General features: G+C 39.4%; 1 protein-coding gene across 3 annotated transcripts in view; it reads right to left on the bottom strand.

The window, feature by feature from the left end:
• LOC122552794 (synaptotagmin-14) overlaps window positions 1-22,757 on the bottom strand; it is a 229,584-nt gene that overhangs the window by 193,003 nt on the left and 13,824 nt on the right. For 2 of the 3 annotated variants that reach the window (XM_043695732.2, XM_043695733.2), the window contains exon 2: window positions 17,255-17,302. In XM_043695732.2, the coding sequence (XP_043551667.1) occupies window positions 17,255-17,302 (48 nt within the window). Of the gene's footprint in view, window positions 1-11,390; window positions 11,450-17,254; window positions 17,303-22,757 lie in introns of all 3 variants that reach the window. The other variant, XM_087991305.1, reaches the window with a different exon arrangement.

Here is a 22,757-nt window from a genome sequence, read left to right as displayed (position 1 = left end):
CTTCTATGGATACAACCTTACAATGGAGTGAAAGAAGCACTAAAACTGCTGCTATCTCAGCATAAGGAGTACCATAGAGCAGAAATTCACCAAAGATCCTTAGACTGCTCATTCCAAACCCACGACCACTTGCATCTATAAGGACAAGGGCAGCCGATACATGGGAACATCACCATTTTCAAGTTCCCCTCCTAGCCACTCATTATCCTGACTTGGAAACATATCACCGTTCTTTCACTATCAATGGGTAAAAAACCTGGAATTCCCTCCCTCTGGGCATTGTGGATCAACCCACAGCATGTGGACTGCAGTGGTTCAAGAATGCTGCTCACCACTACTTCTTAACGACAACTGGGGTCAGCCAAAAATGCTGGCCAGCCAAGAACACCCACATCCCATGAATGAATAAAAGAAAAAGGCCACTGGACCCCCAAAGTTGTGGTGCAGGTGGCCTTGGCTGGTTAGAGAGCACCCTTCTGTAGGTCAAGGACTTCTCACATTTCAGTGATTTAATGGGCTTTTAGAAAGGTCTCAATCCTGAAGAGGGAGATATGAAGGAATGGCACATCTTCAGAGGAAGAGGAAAATATGATGGATTACGGTGATTCTGCATTGCAAATCTTCCACAGGACTGGCTGAGACACATTGAATCATTGACTAGGATGGCAGGTAAACACAGGCAGAACTAATGCGGCTGTGTTTCTCCCAAGAGTGCCTCATCCTAGAATTCACTTCTTTTACAAGGAACGAGCACATCCAAGATGCATATTCTCTTTATCCCCACACTCCTGGAATGTAAGAAGCCACTGGCCACAAAATGACCCTGACTGTTGACTATTGTGTTGTTTACCACTACAAGCGCATTATTTTGATGCCTTAAAACAGTGGAATCATAGAAGGTTGGGTTCAATCATCAACCATTTTATTATATTGGGTCATCACCACAGCACACAGCCATATCATAAGCCAACCTGAGCACAACAAAATGAAACCACACAGTCAACAACATCTGACCATAACAGTTGGCCTCCTACAGTTTGTTGGCTGAGGTGTAATACGGTGGTCAGGCTGCTTGCTTGGGCTAAACACAACTAAGATCCTTATAGTTACTGTCTTCAGCTTCACACTACCAGTGGGACATCAGCACAGACGGCCACACCTGTGTTGTGGCAGGAGTAGCCTCAATCATGGAGCCTTCTTGCAGTGATGCTGCTAGATCAGAGAAGCCAAGTGTAACAGTAACACCAATAATGAAACTGTCACTGTTGGCGCCCCCTCAACATCATTGCTGACTGCCCCTGCCCTTTCCTGGCAAACATACACTGTGGGAACCACTAGCTAGAGCACAACTGGCAGACCCTCATATTTCTGTACCACCAGTACCATTGACCAGTCAATGCTACAGGATGTGACATTTACTTTGTGTATGTTAGCGTACTGTTTCTGAACCTATTGAGTGTAATGGTGCAAATGTCTCTCTGGGAGGTTGGCTACATCTGGAAAATGAACTACAGTAACTCACTAAGGCTCCTTTGACAGCACCTTCCAAACCTATGACCTCTACTATCCGGAAAGGCAAGGGCAGCAAAGACATGGGAAAACTGACCACCTACATGTTCCCCTCCAAACCACACACCACCCTGATTTGAAATTAAGTCACTGTTTCTTCATGGTCACTGGGTCAAAATCTTGGAACTTCCTTCCTTAAAGTATTTTGGATATACTTATGTTACATGGACTGCAGAGGTTCAAGATAACAGCTCACCACCACCTTCTCCAGACAGTTAGGAATGAGCAATAAAAGCTGTCCTAGCTTGCAACAGTCATATGCCATGAATAAATAAAGATAACACTTTCAGTCGATGAACTCATATATGCATATGCCTAAGATTTGGTTGAGCATGTCACAGAAAGACTCTTCTCAATGCAAAACTCTACACTTGCTCAAAACATACCAGCACTGTGTAGATATCTCCCATGGCATCCTATTTTTGGCTTATCGGGTGCTGCATTTTCACCCAACTGAGCTTAGCTATGTTTCCCTTCTATCTTCCAAGGAGAAGTGACCAGAGTTATCTCTACCTCTCTCATGTCCTCTTGCTAGCTCTTGAAATTTTGGTCACCCTGTGCCACTAATTCTAAATTTGGATAAAACCCCAGCAGGATTAGTGCATCTATGTTAGTGGAAACTGCACTTGTTTGATATCCCTGTACTGCTTCAGAAGAATCTTCCTCCTCTTAAGTAGTTGCTAACATCACACAGTGTACTAAAGCTCCCCCTCCAAAACTGGACTTACAACAGATATAAGAAAATGATTAAGAAACCTCTCCTCTATCAATAGATGCTTCTGCATCCCGAAAACAGAGAAAAAAGGAGTTTCATTTCAATTACCCAGTGATTTCCTTTCACTCTGATTTGGACACTTTCATCTCTGTTGTTACCCTTCTGTGAATGGCCAGAAATGACAGTACCACATTGGCCTCCCCCTACGCCAGCTTTTTTTCCTGCGTCGTCAAATGACAGACTCCAGACCATAGTACCATATGCAGTAGTTCACTCACATGCAATGTCATTCTCTGATGTAGCATCTTCAAGTGCCTATGATATCGGTTTTTATCAACAGCTCAGGAAGTGCATCTGAGCACATAGTGTTCAAGAACAGTGACCATATATGTGCCCAGAGGCTGCTCAGCTCACAAGTCTGCTACTGACTATGGAACTGCACTTAGTATTGCATTGTACTCACCTCGCCAGACCTCAGAAGGTTATTGAAGCATTTAATGCACTATACCCATTTACCATTGATAACATTGCAGTTGCTCATCTCAGTCACCTCTAACCATGCTTGCTTCATTTGACTGGCTGACCTTCTCCTGTCACTCTCTGATAATAAGATGCTCTACTGGGGTGGGCTCTGAAAGCACCTTTAGGAAGGTAGTGACTCCAGTGACTATGGGATAGAAATTAATGGCTGCTATGTCCCCATTAAATTAGGCTCGCCACATTTCATGCCTGCATACTCACCACAGGGGCAACAAAGAGATTACTGGGCGACTACCTGACTGCCTCCTTGTGTCAGACATCACATACCGACATTTAGCAAGCATAGGACCCTGAACTGGAAACCCAACTTGTTCCCTTCACAACTTGATTTCTTAGATTATTTTATCTTCAGAAAGTTCATATAGATTAGAAATATTTGAGGCCTCAACACTAATTCCTGTGACATTCTACTAGTTACAGTTTCCCAATATGAAGATGATCTATCTCCATTTTATATTTATTAGCCAATATTATATACCCAAAAGCATGGGCTGTTTTCTAGTGCAGTTACATTTTATGTTGCACTTTATCAGATGACTTCTGAAAATTCAAACATACATTTATCCACCTGCTTGTTAGTCCTCAAAAGAACTCCAATAAATTTGCCAGTGCAATTTCCCTTTCATAAAACCAGAAAACAAAACTGTGGTCTCACAGATTGGCAATTCAAGTTGTTTGAAGTGCTAACACTATAAAAATATACAGCTTCACAAAATGCGCTACAGGGACGGTTTTGATTGTGCAATAGTGTAAAATGGATAATAAAATACTTTGCCTATTTCTTCTTTTTTATGTGAGGTGCAGTAGTGAGGTGAAAGAGTTATGGCTGGAAAGTGAACTTCAATTTACAGGAAAGCTGCTCTCAATAGTAGTATTTTACAGTACATATTATTCATACAGCATCTGTTTCAAATAGAATTATGATAGCACTTCTAATAAATATTTATGAACAGACCTAAACAGTCACAGATATCAACTTTTCAATACTTTCAGTTTCAAAATGCTGAAATGCATATTTATATCATTTTTAAATTGTAACTTAAGGATGAAAACACATTTCATGGTTAAATTAATGTAGCTATCTATAAATTTAAATAAGGACTGTTATAAAACTAACTAGATGTTTTAGCATGTCTTTTGACTACTAATATTTAATCAGCTTTATAGGAGTCAACAATTATTTTGTAATATGAAATTTTCTCTTGCACTGTTCCTTTGTATTTTGGATTTCTGCTAGTGCTTACTTTTCTTTGTTGTTCTGTTGTGTTGTCAGTATTCTTGTCCACAATCAATAATCCTTTGGTTCCCATTTGCGACTGAATTATTTTCTGGTACCTGATATACCAATGCATTACATTGTAGTCTATCAGTTTTGATCTAGCCTATTTTGTATGGCTTGTTAATAATTTCAATAGCATTGTAATGGATCTGTTTCTTTGCCATTTAGGTGTGATTTTGATTTTGAAAGAGAGCATCTGTATCTACAGCATATTGAAAATTGTGAAAGCATAGTGATCAGTCAACACAACATTGGCACTGCCTGTAGCAGAATACCATAAAAAGAATTGTAAGAACAGTGGATAATTGAGCTGGAGTGAAGACATGGTCTTGGCATCTCAGTTTTTGATAGGTAAGTATGCCAAGTTAATTAAAAGTCTTTATTTTATTTCTGTACACACCAGTTAATATTTGTGTGTCAATTGTACATAGAGAGAAGTGTCACATTATTTTCTAACTTGTCATATTTTTCATTTATTAACTGATAGAAAAATTATCCATTCTATCATTTATCTCCATTTCCACTAGTAAGGTGCATCTTGCACATTTAAATCTACACCTGGAGCTATACATAATCATGATTTTGAGCTGATTTTGTAAATTAGTTGCAAATAGCAAACTTCCATTCGATCAGTGCAATACCCATTTTTTCAGTCATTCAAGTGTAAACTGAAAGCATGGCAGAAAATAGTGTTTTTCCTAAATGTAAATAAAGTAGATATCTCAATTTGAAGTATTGTTATTTTGTCTTGGAAAATGTTGAGACTCTGAAATACTGTAGTCATTTAAAATTAGTTTTCTGTTTGAGTAACAGTGTTTATTCTTAAATGTCTCAAATGTGTACAATAGCATACTTCAAAGTTATTTGCATTAGTGTTAGCTTAGTAAAGAAACCATAAAAATGTTTCTGAAATTACTCAGATATTTACAAGCCTGAATCTACTAGCAACTAGGTTTGATCTCAGAGTGATTGCCAATTCATAAAACCTACAAAATTGTTTATTCTTGTCAAGAACTCAAACCAGGTTAACAAATCGCAAAATCTTTGCTATTGCCTGTCATACATTTCTTATATTGACATGAGATTTCACTTTGATTTTTGAAAGCAAATACTCTTACTTAAAAAGATGACAAAAATATTAAAAAGAACAGTTAAATAATCTGTGATAAAATACAACAATAAACTCCCCATAATAGTGAAACAAAACTCAGTTATTCTTTTCACAGATGCTGCCTAACCCAATTGTTTTCTGAGTTTTAATGCTTCTTTTTATTTCAAATTGTCAGCAGCCTACACAGAATTTTGTTGTTCAATTGTTTTACTGGTTTTACTTATGTTAACATGTTAGATCTCAAAATTGCTCTAATTGCAAGTAACAAATTGTAGGGGCTGAATTTCCCTTTTGGTTGTTCTTATCTCTTGCCTTTTACTCAATTATAGTACTTTATTCAACTGCCAGGTTTTGCTATGCTCTGCATGGAATCATCTACTTTCCACAAAATGTTTTTGTTCCCAACAGCATTGCATATTACAAATGATCCATCTCTAAATGTATGATGTTCAAACTTCTAATGGTTGCAGATTAGTTCCAATAAAATCTTACAAATAAAATTGTTAAAGCTTCTACCAGCATTGTATAAGAGTTCAAACAATAAAATATTTACTTTTACATTATACAACTGATATAATAGTCCACTTCAGCACAATACATAATGTGATACTTCCGAACTTGAAGTTATATTTATGTTCCTGGATTAAAGGATTATTTCTTTCCAAACAAAATATCAATTTTTGACATACAGACCATTGTCACTTACTTAACTTCAGTTTGATATGTAATTGTGAGGACTCTACAATGCAATCCATCAGTGTGGATGTGTCTTTAATAACAAGTGATTCAGGTTTCCATATCTAGTAGCTCAGGTGAATAAAGGGCAGTTTCCTTTAGAATGAAATGCATAAATACTCTGTTTTCCCTCTATGCCTCATCACATTAATAGGAACTTAATTATCAATCTGAACATTATTAACCTAGAGTGCTTTAGCTCCCTTATGCCATTAGATAATTGCAGATGCTCCACTTCTTAAGAGAAAATGTATTGTTTCAAAAAGAACAATATTTGACCTGAAAAAGCAATTGGACAAGATAGCAACTGGAAAGTAGGAAAACACTTAAGAGCTCAAGGAGATAACAATCCACATTGCATTCAAAGTCATCATGATCAAATGTGTTGACTAGAAAAGCAATGGTTTCGCGGTGTAACCGAAATTAGCTCAACAAAAATTTACCTGTACTTCTACCAATGTCATCTACTGCATCCGTTGCACCTGGTGTGGTCTCCTCTACATTGGGGAGACAGGACATCTTCTTGCAGATAGTTTCAGAGAACATCTCTAGGACACCCGCACCCACCAACCCCACCGCCCCATGGCTGAACACCTCACCTCCCCCTTCCACTCCGTCAAGTACATGCAAGTCCTTGGGCTCCTCCACCGTCAAACTGTTACCATCCAACACCTAGAGGCAGAACACCTCATATTCCACCTTGGGACCCTGCAACCACATGGGATAAATGTGGATTTCAACATCTTCCTCATTTCCCCTCCCACACATTATCCCAGTCCCAAGCCTCCAACTCAGTACCACTTTCCGGACCTGTCCAGCACTCCCTGTTCTGACCTATCACTTTCTCCCTCACCTTCATCCACCTATTGCTTTCTCAGCTACCTACCCACCCCCTTCCTATTTCTCCCTCAGCCCCCGTCCACTAGCCTCATTCCTGATGAAGGGCTTATGCCCAAAATGTCAATTCTCCTGCTCCTCATATGCTGCCTGACCTGCTGTGCTTTCCCAGCAACACACTCTCAACAAAAATTTAGTAACAATAAGGTAGATCAGCACTGAGAAATAGATAAATCCTAAATGGATAGGATACCAATTAAAAACATTCTGACCATGATTAGAAGGATCAGCTAAGCAATCTACAGTTTAATTAAATTATGTCAAAAATTGAATTTAAGAAAGGACCATATGATAAACGTAAAGCTATGAATGCAGAATATCAGAACAAATTCCAAAAGCATATATGAGAACCAAAACCAAATTAGAAAGCCTAGGAGAATATGAAAAAGTCTGCCTATAGGCATATATAAAGACAACTTTTCACTTCTTCACACTAGAACTTTTGGACAATATTGTGAATTAGTACAAGGTTTTGCATTGACATTCTAATATACCTCTAAATTAACACTTTCTGTGTGTGACTATAAGGTGGGATGATGGCTCAGTGGTTAGCACTGGTGCTTCACGGGACCTGGGTTCAATTCCCACCGCAGGCAATTGTCTATGTGGAGTTTGTACATTCTCTCCGTGTCTGCATAGGTTTCCTTTTGGTGCTCTGGTGTCCTCTCGTAATCCAAAGGTGTGCATGTTATGTGAATTGACCATGCTAAAATTGCCCATAGTGTTGAGGGATGTGCAGATTAGGTGCATTAGTCAGGGGTGAATGCTAAGTAGTTGGAGAATGGATCGGGATGAGTTACTCTTCAGAGGTTCGGTGTGGACTTGTTGGGTCAAAGGACCTGTTTCCACACTGTAGAAATTCTAATCATCTTTTATACTAACTAATATGGAAGTTAGTCCTTTTAGGCAGAAGTTTTTAATGGACTCCCACAACTCGTACAACTTGTGGGACCACTCAAAGCGACTGACGTAAGTATCTCAATGATGGCAATCCAGAATTCAGAGAAGGATCTTTAATCTCCACTCACCAGCACTGTCTGCAGCAATTTACAACTCAGAGGTAGAAACACTACCATTAAAGCAAATACTTGCTCCCTGTAAGCATATGAAAATCAAAAGAGTAGTATTTTCTCCTCATCTCTTTTTCAGATCTGCTACCCTCTATCCTAAAACTATGATCTGTCATTTTAGATAACCCATGTGAGGAAATATCCTTTCTATGCTTACTCTGCCAAACTTCTTTACCATCTTATATACCTCAATTAGATCTCCTCTCGTTCTTCTAAACTCCAGAGAGTATAGGGCTAAATACTTGATCTCTATTCACAAGACAAACCCTTCATCTTTGGAATCATTTAGTGAACCTCCTTTATGTGCCTCCATCACAACTACATCTCTCCTCAAGTAAGGGGAGCAAAATTGTATGCAATACTCCAGATGTGGTCTCACTAATACCTTGTACAGTTGCAGCAACACTTACTTATTTTTATACTCTATTTTTTCAACAATAAATGCCAAAATTCCATCTGCCCTCCTTAATATCTGCTGTAGCTGCACACTAGGTTGCACAAGGACACCCAGATCGCTCTGCACTGAAGCATTCTGAATTTTTTTTCCAGTTAGATAGGTTGCCTTTCTATTGCTCTGGCCATAATAGATAACCTCACATTTATCCACATTAAACTTCATCTGCCAATTGCATTCACATAACCTGTCCATAAAAATGTTTAAATTTCATATTTCTTCATTGCAATTTACTTTCCCACTCATTTTAATGTCATCAGCAAATTTGGCTATAGTACTTTCTAACCCCGCATCTAAATAATTTAAATTATAAATAGTTGGAGTCCGAGGACCAATCCCCCCCCCCCCCCCCCCCCAGAAAAAGAGATATTTATCCTAACACTCTGCTTTCTGTTGGTTACCCAATCCTCTAAGCTAATAAATCACTCCTAACCCCATGTGATCTTATGTATTAATCTTTTGTGTAGCACCCTATCAAATGCTTTCTTGAGGTCCAGATATACTAGATCCCCAGGATTCCTATTATCCAGTTTGCTTATTACAAGTTTGAAAAGGTAATGCAACTATTATGAAAGTATAGAGGTGTACTGTTCCTTTAAAAGAGAGAGTAAGCTAGCAAGGACTGACTGACAGAGTGTTCTGAACAAGGTAAAAATGTAACATTTATTTGACACAAATAGCTGGTTCTGTGTTGCCATGGAATAAAAATAAATTCAAATTCGGCTAATCAGTTTAAATTATACCCCAGATACCAAAATCCAATCGAATTTGAATTTTACTGTTTGGGAGGACTTCAAACCAATGAAATAATCCAATGTTTTGGAGTATAAAATCGGACATTTTGAATAGTTAGAAGGAGAACTGCCAAGAACATCAACAAGTATAGACTGCCAGCCGAACAGCTCTCTGAAAGACCTGTGAAGCAGAATACTGAAGAAAAGACGACAGAGGAAAATCTACAGAGGAAGACACAAAGAGAAGATTCGACAGATGGCTAGTTTTGAAATTTGAATTGTTTTTTAGTAAATCTTAACCGGGGTTTTTAATCGGACCAGTTGTAGAGTGGGGAAGTAAACGATAGGCTTAGAGAAAGGAGTTATAAATAGTTGTTGGTTTTAATATTCTCTGTTGGACTTAAAGAATAAAATTGTTAATTATTACTTTAAATAGTGACCTCAAGGATAGTTCTTTGCCTCTTAAAATTTAATAGATTACAGCGTGAGGTGAGCTTCTTTGTGCATCGGGTTTAAATTAGCAGAGGGGTTTACCCATTGTCGCAACACAACTTAAAATTGCTAAATGATTGCAGGTAAGGTTTTCATTTTGAGTACTCTTAGAAAGATATTCTATGTCCTTTGCACTCACAAACCTCCACATTTGTCTTCTTATAACAGTATGAGTTCACATGCCAAGCTTTCTTGATGCACAGATTTTTTGATGCTTTTAATATGATAACAAACTGAATATTAATGAGTTGAGTTGGTCCATTAACAAGGCATTTAAAAAGGAATAAATCCCCTTAACTGGAAACTTGATACTGCATACTAAGAAACTTACTGTGTCACTTGTCAAAAACATAAAATATGACACAAGATGCTCCCAACGCCAGGATACTCCTCCCTGGACTTCCCATCTGAAGCTGCCACAAATTTCAGCATAGTTCAGTCAGCCCCCTATAATAATCCCCCATCCAGAGTTTGACATTGAGGGGATTTAAAGATGTAGGCAAATGATGCACCTGCTGTTTTGAAGATAGCAATTGCTAGGTTGAGTTCCTTTGTAAAATTTCATTCTGCAACACACGGAGAGTCAAAAAAAAGCAGCGGACATAGTTCGAAACCTGTAATTTGTGTGAAGAGACTCCCACACAACTTTCTTATTTCTTCAGCATTTTATGTGCTTGGTCTGAACAGAAAACAGGTCCTTGGTGGGTTAAGGGCCTGTTTCTATACTCTTTGTATGCTTAATGACTTTATGATTTTAAATACTTGTCACGTAACCCTTGCTCTCCAATGCTGAAAAATGTGTTGCTGGAAAAGCGTAGCATGTCAAGCAGTATCCAAGGAGCAGGAGAATTGACGTTTCGGGCATAAGCCCTTCTTCAGGATTCCTGATTCCTGAAGAAGGGCTTATGCCCAAAAAGTCGATTCTCCTGCTCATTGGATGCTGCCTGACTTGCTGCACTTTTCCAGCAACACATTTTTCAGCTCTGATCTCCAGTAACTGCAGTCCTCACTTTCTCTCTCTCCAATGGCCCAGTTACCCCAAATTTGCTTGTGGCATAGTGGATTCCAGGTATGGTTGAATTACATCTATGCTCATTCCATTCACAGCCAGAGTCCCATTATTTAAGTGATTACATTTAATAGTTTGCCTCCACTCAGTTGACTATCCAGGTGAAGGTTTTGATGCCCTTATGAGAAAGTAGATGACCCTCATTCAATTTCTTCAAGGGAATCACTCCTCGTGAGGCTTTTCAAAAATGGCCACTTAATGGCCATAGAACGTGAAAGATGCAATGATGCACATATGTAGTCATCTTCTGTCATGATTTCAAGTTAATAGAATGTGACTTACTAAAATTTAAGTTCATGGTTTCAAGGCAGGCAGTTCATAAAGTTATTTTTTTTCATAAAGCATGACTTCCCAACACACACTAATTAAATGTTGCATAACAACATGCCTAATATTTACAGCACAAAACATGCAGCCCAACATGTTCATGCCAATGTTTAGGCTTGACAGATGCTCCTTTTATTCTACCCATCAAGCTATTCCTTTTTCCTTTAAGTATTTATCCAGCTTCCACATAAATGTATCAATGCTATTCACATCAACTGCTCTTCACTATAACAATTTCCATGTATCTAACACCCCCAAGCTATTTTTCCAGAATTTTCTATTGGCATTATTATTGATTATTTTATAGTGGTGTGATGGTCCCTAATTCTGTTCTCACTTGCAAATAGAGAATTCTTCTCCACATTGACCCAATCAGAACCTTTCAGAATTTTAAATACCTTGATCAGATCACCCTCACTCTTCTTTAGTATTTAACTCTCATGCACATATGTGGTGCCTGTGAGAAAACAAAGCATTTTTATTCATTTTGATTTTTTTACTGTTGTTACAACACAGGTGATACTTTTGCACATTTTTTTAATGCATGCTTCAGTCTGGCTGATTATCATACCTGAGCACAAAAAATAGTCATATGTAGTTTAGCAAGGTCTTAAAGATTGTTTGATCGTTACAAATTGTCTTTAGATGAAAGTCATTTGACATGTTTGTATAAATCAATGAATCAAGCCATTCTGTTCAATTCAAACATCCCATTTAATTGAACATCTACCTATTCTTGAGAAATATACCATATCTAAAGTCCTGAATGCCAAAATGCTTCCACAAAGCCTTTGGTAAACTAATATATCTGGCAGTTACAGAATTATTGATGACTGGAATTATAGGCAACCATAGCCATAAACAAGACATATTGAAACAATGAATATTAAAAATTGTAGTCTAAACCTTGACCTGGGATGAAAGGTTATGGAGAATGTTGAGAATATTTGTGACCTTTATAGTCACTGCAATATCCTCAATTTCTTAGCCCAGATCGTTGACATATAACTTAAATAGCTGTGGTCTCCCTACACTCCCTACACCAATAGCTGTGGTATCCCTGCACTCTGCCTTCCGTTAGTCAGCCAATCCTCTATCCATGTCAGTACCTTGCCCCTAACATCACAGGATCGTTTCTTATTTTTCAGACTCATGGGCAGCACCTTGTCATGGCCTTCCAGAAATCCAAATAGATCACAATAACTGGTTCTCCATTGTCTAACTAACTCATTAACTCCTCAAAGAATTCTATCATATTTGTCAGGCACAACCTCCCCTTGATAAAGCCATGCTGACTCAGTCCTATTTTACCATGTACTTCCAAGTACTCCATAATCTCATCCTTAATAATAGACTCTAAAATCATACTAACGACTGAGGTCAGGCTAACCGGCCTACAGTTTCCTGTCTTCTGCCTCTCTCCCTTCTTAAACAGGGATGTTACATTCCAATCCTCTAGGACCCTCTCTGACTCCACTGATTTCTGAATGATTACTACCAATGTCTCTACAATCTCTCAGCTATCTTCTTCAGCGTAGTCTATCTGGTTCAAATTATTTTTCCACCTTTAGACCTTTCAGCTTCCCTTTAGTGATGTCCACTGCACTCACCTCTGCCCCGACTCTCAAAGTTCTGGTTTGCTAGTATTGTCTTCCACTGTGAAAACAGATGCAAAGTACCTCTTCGGTTTCTCCGCCATTTTGTTTGTTCCCCATTACTACTTCTCCAACCTCATTTTTCAATGGCCCAATGTCAACTCTTGCCTCTCTCTTACCTTTTAGATATCTAAAACAAAACTTTTGCAATCTTCATTTATATTACTAGCTAGCTTACTCTCATATTTCACCTTCTCCTCCCGGATTGCTTTTTTAGTTATGCTCTGCTGGCTTCCTCCTCAATCTTCACCACATTGTATGCTTTTTATTTTGCTTTTATGCTGTTCCCTACTTCTCTCATCAGCCATGGTTGACTTATGCTCTCCTTAGTATTCTTCTTCTTCTTTGGAATGAATTTCTGCGGTGTCTCCCAAATTACCCCCAGATATGCCTGCCATTGCTGCTCCACCATCTTTCCTTCAAATCAACTCTAGCCAGCTCCTTCTTCATGTCTTTGTAGTTACCTTTACTGAACTGTAATGCCATTTTACACCTGATTCCAGCTTCTCCCTCTCAAACTGTAGCATGAATTCTATCATATTACAATCACTGCCCCCCAGGGGTTCCTTCATCTTAAGCTCCTTAATCTGGTCTGCCTCATTAAACGTCACCAAATTCAAAATTGCCTGTTCTAGTGGGCTCGACCACAAACTGCTCCAAAGAAAATCATAGATATTCCACTATGAGCTCAAACTTATGAATTCTAAGTTCACCTAGAAGGGAAAGGCAAATTCCTTTCCAATCCACAAACTGTCCTGAATTACCATTCCTTCATTGTCATTGGGTCAAATTACTGGAACTTGCTTCTTAACAACACTGTGGATGTATGTTCCCACCATGGACTGCAGCAGTGCAAGAAGGTAACTCACCACCACCTCCTCAAGAGCAATAAAATAGCCTATTCAGCAATACTTGCATCCTATGAACAAATAAGAAAAAATATTCTGGAAGACTGGGACAGGTAAAAGCAGACTGTATCTAGTAGGAATGAGGACATAGGCACACAATTATACATTAGACATTGAGAACAAAGGACAGTGGAAACTTCAGTTTTGAGGTTTTTTTGTGTGGAATTCAGTTTCCATGTTAATGGTTGAGGTTGTCAAGGTTAAATGGATCAGTGGATGACGGAAAAAGAATGGGAAACAATACAAGAATAAGATGGAGGTTGACCCTGAGATGTATAGTTAAGGTGATCCAGTACAAAGCAAAGGGAACCAAAACCTTACCTATCAAGTATAAAACGTTGTGTCCAGTTTTTGTACCTTCACAGAGATGTCAAGAGATATGAGGCCCCAAGAAAAGGTTCAGATGAGTACAACTAGATTAATATATAGTTTAAAAATCTGGATGGGCTCAGGGACATGAGTCCTACTCTTGGAAAGACTATGGGATCATTTCATGAAGTTGTTTAAAATTATTAAGTAATTAAAATGTATAAATATAGATAAATTATCATATAGAAGATTAGGGAAAAGAAGCAAATATGCAACTTAAGTCAACTTAATCCAATGCAAATGTTCAAAAGAGAGTTGGACAAGGAGGAAGATGATATCGCAAAAATTAGATGAGATTACTTTACCTATGATTATTCAAAATTCATATTTGACTGCCTTCAGGCTATGAAAGAATTTCTCAGAATTATCTTTTCATTAAATTTGTATTGAATATTTTTGTTTTAAAACTTGTATTTTGCCTCTCAGAGGGGATTGCATGGCTGCTGGTGGGTGGAAATTTTAGTAGTTAATTTACAACATGGTGAAGTAGAAGATTCAACATAACAGATGATCTTTTAATATGTATCCACATTGTTTAATACAACCTGTGAACACTGGGCACATAGTAAATTAACTCCACGAGTAACCCCATAGGGACAATGTGTACATTTAAGATCCATAGAGAGACCATAAGATCCATAATTATTTGTCTATTGATTTAGAGGAAGTCACAGTACCAATAATCTGTTAGTTTAACCAGCATTGTATTGGTTCCAAAATAAGACAAGACATTAATAAAATGAATATATTTTCATTATTTACTAATTCTTTCCTCCTTTTATAGTTTGATATAACGCAGAAAGAGACCTATTTGCCTATCATGCTTCGACCGGCTATTTGAAGGAGTTGCACAATTAGTACTACAGTCCTGCTCTTCCCTACAGCCTAGTAAAGCTGTTATTGTATCTGTTCCATTTACAGCTCCAGTCACTGCATTTTAGATCATAATAACTCACTGCATAAAAAAATCTACTCCCCGATACGTCAATACCCTTTAATCAGAATATTGATGGAATTTTTAAGCTCTTTTAATCATTCGTAGGATGTCAGCACAAGGAAATCATTTGTTGCTCATACCTATTTGCCCTCAAGAAGGTGGTACAGTCAGTTCTGCCATAACGCAGTAGTTCCGTTCTTGTGCAATCCCATGTTATAAGAAAATCATGTAATAACAGCACCATTTAAACTAATGGGCCAGAATGGTGTCATAACCAATACACACTTCAAAACTTCACGCTTTAGAAACAGTGTCCCCAATTCGTCAATAGTGTTATTACGAATTTGTGTTCACGAAACGAGCGTTATAACGGCACGTCCTGTAGTGAGCTTCTCACATTTTTTTGTTCAGTAGAGTCATAGAGATGTACAGCACGGAAACTGACCCTTCAGACCAACTCATCCATGCCGACGAGATATCCTAAACTAATCTAGTCCCATTTATTAGCACTTGGCCCATATCCCTCTAAACCCTTCCTATTCATATACCCATCCAGATGCCTTTTAAATGCTGTAATTGTACCAGCCTCTAGTACTTTATCTGGCTTTTCATTCCATACACGCACAACCCTCTGTATGAAGAAGTTGCCCCTTAGGTCCCTTTTATATCTTTCCCCTCTCACCCTAAACCTACGCCCTCTAGTTCTGGACTCCCCCACCTCAGGTGAAAGACCTTGTCTATTTATCCTATCCATGCCCCACATGATTTTATCAACATCTATAAGGTCACCCCTCAGCCCCAGTCTATTCATCCTCTCCCTATAGCTCAAATCCTCTAACTCTGGCAACATCCTTGTAAATTTTTCCTGAACCCTTTTAAGTTTCACACCATCTTCCGATAGTAAGGAGACCAGATTGCACACAATATTACAAGAGTGGCCTAACCAATGTTCTGTACAGCTGCAACATGACCTCCCAACTCCTATAATCAATGTTCTGACCAATAAAGGTAAGCATGCCATCCTCACTATCTATCTACCTGCGACTCTACTTTCAAAGCTATGTACCTGCACTCCAAGGTCTCTTTGTTCAACAACACTCCCTAGGACATTACCATTAAGTGTAGAAGTACTGCTAAGATTTGTTTTACCAAAATGCAGCACCTTGCATTTATCTAAATTAAGCTCCATTTGCCACTCCTCGGCCCATTGGCCCATCTGATCAAGATCCTATTGTACTTTGAGGTAACCTTTTTCGCTGTCCACTATACCTCCAATTTTGGTATCATCTGCAAACTTGCTAACTATACCTCCTATGTTCACAGCCAAATCATTTATATAAGTGACAAAAAGCAGTGGACCCAGCACCAATCCTTGTGGCACACCACTGGTCACAGGCCTCCAGTCTGAAAAGCAACCCTCCACCACCATCCTCTGCCTTCGACCTTTGAGCCAGTTCTGTACCCAAATGGCTATTCTCCATGAGATCTAACCTTGCTAACCAGTCTCCCATAGTTATCCTTTAAGTAATCCTTTGTGGGCGGCATGGTGGCACAGTGGTTAGCACTGCTGCCTCACAGCGCCTGAGACCCGGGTTCAATTCCCGACTCAGGCGACTGACTGTGTGGAGTTTGCACGTTCTCCCCGTGTCTGCGTGGGTTTCCTCCGGGTGCTCCGGTTTCCTCCCACAGTCCAAAGATGTGCAGGGTCAGGTGAATTGGCCATACTAAATTGCCCGTAGTGCTAGCTAAGGGGTAAATGTAGGGGTATCGATGGGTTTCGCTTCGGCGGGTCAGTGTGGACTTGTTGGGCCGAAGGGCCTGTTTCCACACTGTAATGTAATCTAATCTAATCTAATCTAAAAAATCTAATCTAATTTGAACATATAAGTTCAATATTCAAAGCTATGCTAGGGCAAGATTTGTGTGTGTAACTAGAAACAGAAACACAGGAAGACTGAAGTTAGGGTGTGAGCCTTGGACAGAACTGAATGGAGTCACGGATAGAGAATGCCTACCTAATTATTGGCATTTTAATTTTCAACATATGTATTTCTATTTGTTTGTTTTAATGGTTAAAATGGTTTTAATGGTTCAGTAGTAATTTCATACATAAAAGATGAAATTTCTACTGAAATCAGTATTATCAGAAGAAAATTGGCTGAAAGGATTACAGGTGGGCGAACTAATATTACACATTATGTACATTCATCTGAATTCCACACAGAAGCCAAAGGTGAAAGAAATATTATTCCTTAGAATTGGAGAGCATAAGGAGTTTTCCCTATGATTGGTTAAAACAAATACTCACCAAGATGGTCTGAAAATCAACAATCATGAACAAATTTCTTATTCATTTTTTCCAACATTGTCAAAGTTGAAGGCAATTAACTTACCTTTGCGGATACATATAAGCTCATGAACTCCACAAGTACGTTCTCCACCTGCGGAAAGATAAAGTTATTATTGAAGATGTTTTAACTTAAATGCTGACTAAAAAGTGGTTCTGTGTTCCATAATATTTGCATTCAAAGAACGAAAGAAAGAAAAGAAACATGTTGAATTATTTTAGTGCAGCACATACAGTGACAAGCTTTAAGCCTACATTTCACTAAACAGCTATGTGGCTCCAGTCTGATTCATTATGATGGCTTCAGCAAATATTGACCCATATCTAAGTTGATGTATGGCAAGGAACTTTCATGCCATGCAAGTGGTAGGTAATGACCATTTCCAGCAAGAGGCGCAGCACAGTGGCTCAGTGGTTAGCACTGATGTCTCATAGTGCCAGGGACCCAGGTTTGATTCCAGCCTTGGGCAACTGTCTATGTGGTGTTTGCATGTTCTCCCATGTCTCTGTAAGTTTCTTCCAGGTGCTCTAGTTTCTTCTTATGATCCAAAGATGTGCAGGTTAGGTGAACAGACCATGATAAATTGCCTATAGCATTCAGGGATATGTAGTTTTGGTGCATTAGTCAGGGATAAATATAGAGTAATGGGGAATGGTTTTGGGTGAGATACGCTTCAGAATGTTGGTGTGGACTTGTTAGGCTGAAGGGCCTGTTTCCGTACTGTAGGGATTCTATTCTATCCTATCTGTGGAGAGATTGTACCAAACCACTTTTTCCCAATATTACATGGCATTACAATTATGAAATTTTGAACTGTCAACATCCTAGGGGAGTTAACATTGTCCAGAAACTCAATAGAACCAGTCACCAAAACACTGTAGTTATGACAACAGTTCAAAGTCTGGGTGTTCTGTGATAATTGGTTCATGATAATATTCTCCATTATCTTAAATGGATGGAACTGCAACACACTCAGGAAGCTTGACACCATCCAGGATAAAACTCTGTTTGAATAGTACTTCATTCACAGTCTAAACATCCACTTCCTCCACAACTGTCATAGTGAGTATGTATCACATCCTATGTACACAATGTATAGCAGCTACTCACTAAAGTTTCTCCAACAGCACCTCTCAAACCTGTGACCTCCCTGACCTAGAATGACAATGGCAGTAGTTGCACAGTAACATTATCATTCCTAAGTCATATAATATACTGACTTAGACATATATCTAGTTTTAATTCAATTCCCTTGAGAAAACCACTACTAAAGCTACGTCCACCACTCCCTCAAGCAGTACAATCTGGATTTTACCTATTCATTGACTTTGTGATGTTTTCGCATGTCACCTTTGGTTCTTGCCCATTGACTCTGCCAATGGGCGTATTTTCTATCTATATTACAACAGCATTCTTGCCATTGAATCTTTATCAAATGTCTTTTAACCTTTTCTTCTCTACGGAGAACAACCAGATTTCCAGAGGAAGATTCTGAGGATCAATTATCAACATTCTTTGTACAGATAGTACTTTGATGAACCACTGGACATGATGTATATAGAAAACTGATGTCAAGTGGCCATTCTAGAGTCATAGAGATGTACAGCATGGAAACAGACCCTTCGGTCCAACTCATGCATGCCGACCAAATATCCCAACCCAATCTAGGCCCACCTGCCAGCACCCGCCCCATATCCCTCCAAACCCTTCCTATTCATATACCCATCCAAATGCCTTCTAAATGTCGCAATTGTACCAGCCGCCACCAAATCCTCTGGCAGCTCATTCCATACACATACCACCTTCTGCATGAAAACGTTGCCCCTTAGGTCTCTTTGATATCTTTTCCCTCTCACCCTAAACCTATGCCCTCTATTTCTGGACTCCCCCTACCCCAGGGAAAAGACTATCAATTTATCCTATCTATGCTCCTCATGACTTTATCAACATCTATAAGGTCACCCCTCAGCCTCAGATGCTCCAGGGAAAACAGCCCCAGCCTATTCAACCTCTCCCTATAGCTCAAATCCTCCAACCCTGACAATATCCTTGTAAATCTTTTCTGAACCCTTTCAAGTTTCACAACATCCTTCCGATAGGAAGGAGTCCAGAACTGCAAGCAATATTCCAAAAATGGCATAACCAATGTCCTGTACAGCCACAACATGACCTCCCAACTCTTGTACTCAATACTCTGACCAGTAAAGGAAAGCATACCAAATGCCTTCTTCATTATCCTTTCTACCTGCGACTCCAATTTCAAGGAGCTATGAACCTGCACTCCAAGGTCTCTTTGTTCAGCAATACTCCCTAGTACCTGACCATTACGTGTATAAGTCCTGCTAAGATTTGCTTTTCCAAAATGCAGCACCTTACATTTGTCTAAATTATACTCCATCTGCCACTCCTCAGCCCATTGGCCCATCTGATCAAGGTCCCATTGTACTCTGAGGAAACGTTCTTAGCTGTCCACTACACCTCCAATTTTGGTGTCATGTGCAAACTTACTAACTATACCTCTTATGCTCACATTCAAATCATTAATATAAATTATGAAAAGTAGTGGACCCAGCACCAATCATTGTGCACTGGTCACTCCACTAGTCACAGGCCTCCAGCCTGAAAAAAAACCCTCCACCACCACCCTCTGTCTTCTTCTTTCGAATCAGTTCTGTATCCAAGTGGCTAGTTCTCCCTGCATTCCATGAGACCTAACCTTGCTCACCAATCTCCCATGGGGAACCTTGTCAAACGCCTCACTGAAGTCCATATAGATCATGTCCACTGCTCTGCCCTCAACAATCTTCTGTTACTTCTTCATAAAACTCAATCAAGTTTGTGAGACATGATTTCTCATGCGCATGTCTGCATGGATTACCTCTGGGTGCTCCGGTTTTCTCCCACAGTCCAGGGATGTGCAGATTAGATGGATTGGCCATGCTAAATTGCCCATTGTGTCAAGGGATGTGCATGCTAGGTGAGCTCGCCAATGGGAAATGCACATTTAAGGTCTGAATGGGATGCTTTTTGGAGAGTCGGTACAGTCTTATTGGGCAAAATGGCCTGCTTCTGCACCATAGGGATTCTATGATTCTATGAGAACTGAACCTTCCTCATCTGATACCATTCTAGTAAATTTCTTTACACCCTCTCATAAGGCCACATCATCCTACCTTAAAGCATGGTGTCTAAAATTGGGGAAAATAACCGAACAAGTAAAATGTCCACCAAAATGGCATTGTTTTTGCAATCTTAAGACTCTATTTATAAAACTAAGTTTTATCATCTCAGCAGCTTTCTCAACTTGTCCTGCCACTTTCAAAAACTTATACATGGAGATATCATATGCAACAGTATCAAATAGTAATAGAATTCTGAATAACACCTGGTGGATCATCAGTAGCCCATCCTTTAAGTCAGATATTGACTGAAGAGGCAAATGTTGACAAAGAAGCTTAAAAGCAAGGAGATTTCCTTCATACTTCTCCAACAACATACGAGTACCATCTGGGCAGTAACCTGGCAAAACTGGCCTGCCTGATCTGCATATGATAAACTATGTCCACATCGGTTCTTACGGAATGAGATGTTTCATTGCATATTCAGCATGACATTGGGCAGCAGTAACTTTGGGTTTTTAACCCATATCTCCTGAGAGTATAGCACCACTGCTCCTCTCTCATCTGCATGGGATTTCACAGAAGACAAGTGATGGTCTCCCCAGCATTTTTGCTGCATGATGAGGACTCCTATGACTGCAAACTCCACAGAAGGGGTTAGCTCTACATCAGCTGAAGCTGCTAATGCAGATCCTGAGTTTGTGGATGCATGTGTGCCTCAGCCATTCGTGTAACAGTCCTTTGTGCAGTGGAAGGTGATTGATACTTTGGCAACTAAGATTCATCTTTCCAGGTTGCAAACCATTGCTTTTGCCTCACAGCCGTTAATAGGATTGATTCATAACGTTGCAGGGTCTGGTCAAGCGTGCTTGCTGCCAGGAACTGTAGTCAACACAATAAGTCAATACGTAAGGTTCATATGCAGCATTTTGTGATTACAGATGCCTTTCACCTGCATTGTGTGGCTACTGCACTTTGGAGGGCTCACACATCACATGAAAGCACAGCCCCCTTCCTCACAAAATGAAATACTTACTCTGCTCACTCTGGGTGTGGTAGCAGCCATTTTCATCTCTATTGCACAGTTACTATTTGGATTATATTGGAAGGAAAGAGCAGTTGCACTTTACAGGGTGCATCTCAGGCTTAGCCTCTCAATCTTAGCAATCTGACCACTCAAATCTTCATATTCACCTCTTAGTTGTTCGCCTGTCAACCCCATGAGCATTGATCTTGCCCAATGTTCCAACCCAATCCGTTTATTTAACTGTTCATCTTCCCGATTTACCAACTGAGCTTCATTTATGCAGTAATGTCATGCCAGACAGAGCAACACATTCTGTTGAGGAACTGCTTTGTTTTTGATATTGCTCACAGAAGTTGACTGAATTGAAGCACAGAGTTACGGTCGCCCTCCACTGCACCAAGGGCTGACCCCTTCCATCAAAAATAAAGGCAGAGAGCCTGAAGCGTGGAGAGATAAGCTAGAGGAGGGTGGGTGTGGGGATAGGGTAGCATAGAGTAAGCAAACGTGGCTGTGGTAGCGGGTTTGTTTCAGCAAATCAGACCAAAATATGTTAACTTAAAGGTAATTCCACTAGTTCAGTAGTGCCATTTCATTTTGTAAATTTTTCATTTTAACTAATCAAGATCAAAATAATCCATTGTATTTGTAAAATTGTAATCCAGGCATGAACTTTCATTCTTCGAGGTTATTTCTAAAGTAGTTAAAACCAAGTAGAGTTAAACAATAATGCAAAGTGAGTTTAGTAATGATGCCAACTTCAGAGGTTGATGTTGTGACATCACAATAGATTGTAATTAGTTTTTACAAATCAACAGGGTAATCAAACAAAAACTGACACCAAGTCAAAAAGGGAGACATTAAGAGGAGTGACTAAAACTTTGCTTAAAGAGGTGAAGTTAAAGGAGGAAAAGGAATGAAAGGCAGTGAGGTGTTAGTGATGGAATTCAGTAGTTAGGGCCCAAATAGCAGAGGTGCACTGCAGGGGTAAAGGGTCTGGAGGAAGCACAGGAGGCCAGTCAGAGGAGCAGAGGTTATACGATTGTACAATTTTACCAAAACAGGAAGGATCAAGGCCACAAAGGAATTTCATCAAATGAATGAGAATATTAAATGTGAGGCATGGGGGACCAAATCTGTGTGCACAGTGAAGTAAGGTAAGTGCAGGTAAGTAAGGCTGAGGTTGGGATTAAAGGCAGTGTCTGGAATAACTTGAGGTTTTTGTAAGATGGAGGTTGGGAGATTGGCCAGGAAATATGTCAGGCTAGTCAATTCTAGAGTTGCCAGAGGCATAGATGAAGTTCTCAGCAAAACATGTGCTTTTAGAGGTTGGTGGGTGGGTGTGTTTGTTGGGTGGAGGTAGTTGGAGGTGGGGGGAGAGTGAGAGAAGACAGGTGAAATGAAA

The sequence above is a fragment of the Chiloscyllium plagiosum genome, unplaced genomic scaffold (assembly GCF_037043375.1).
Source record: "Chiloscyllium plagiosum isolate Xiang-an unplaced genomic scaffold, Cpla_swu_hap1 HiC_scaffold_10, whole genome shotgun sequence".
In the NCBI taxonomy this organism is placed as follows: domain Eukaryota; kingdom Metazoa; phylum Chordata; class Chondrichthyes; order Orectolobiformes; family Hemiscylliidae; genus Chiloscyllium; species Chiloscyllium plagiosum.
The sequence above is the reverse complement of the archived record's forward strand: the minus strand, read 5'-3'. Positions and strand labels throughout refer to the sequence as shown.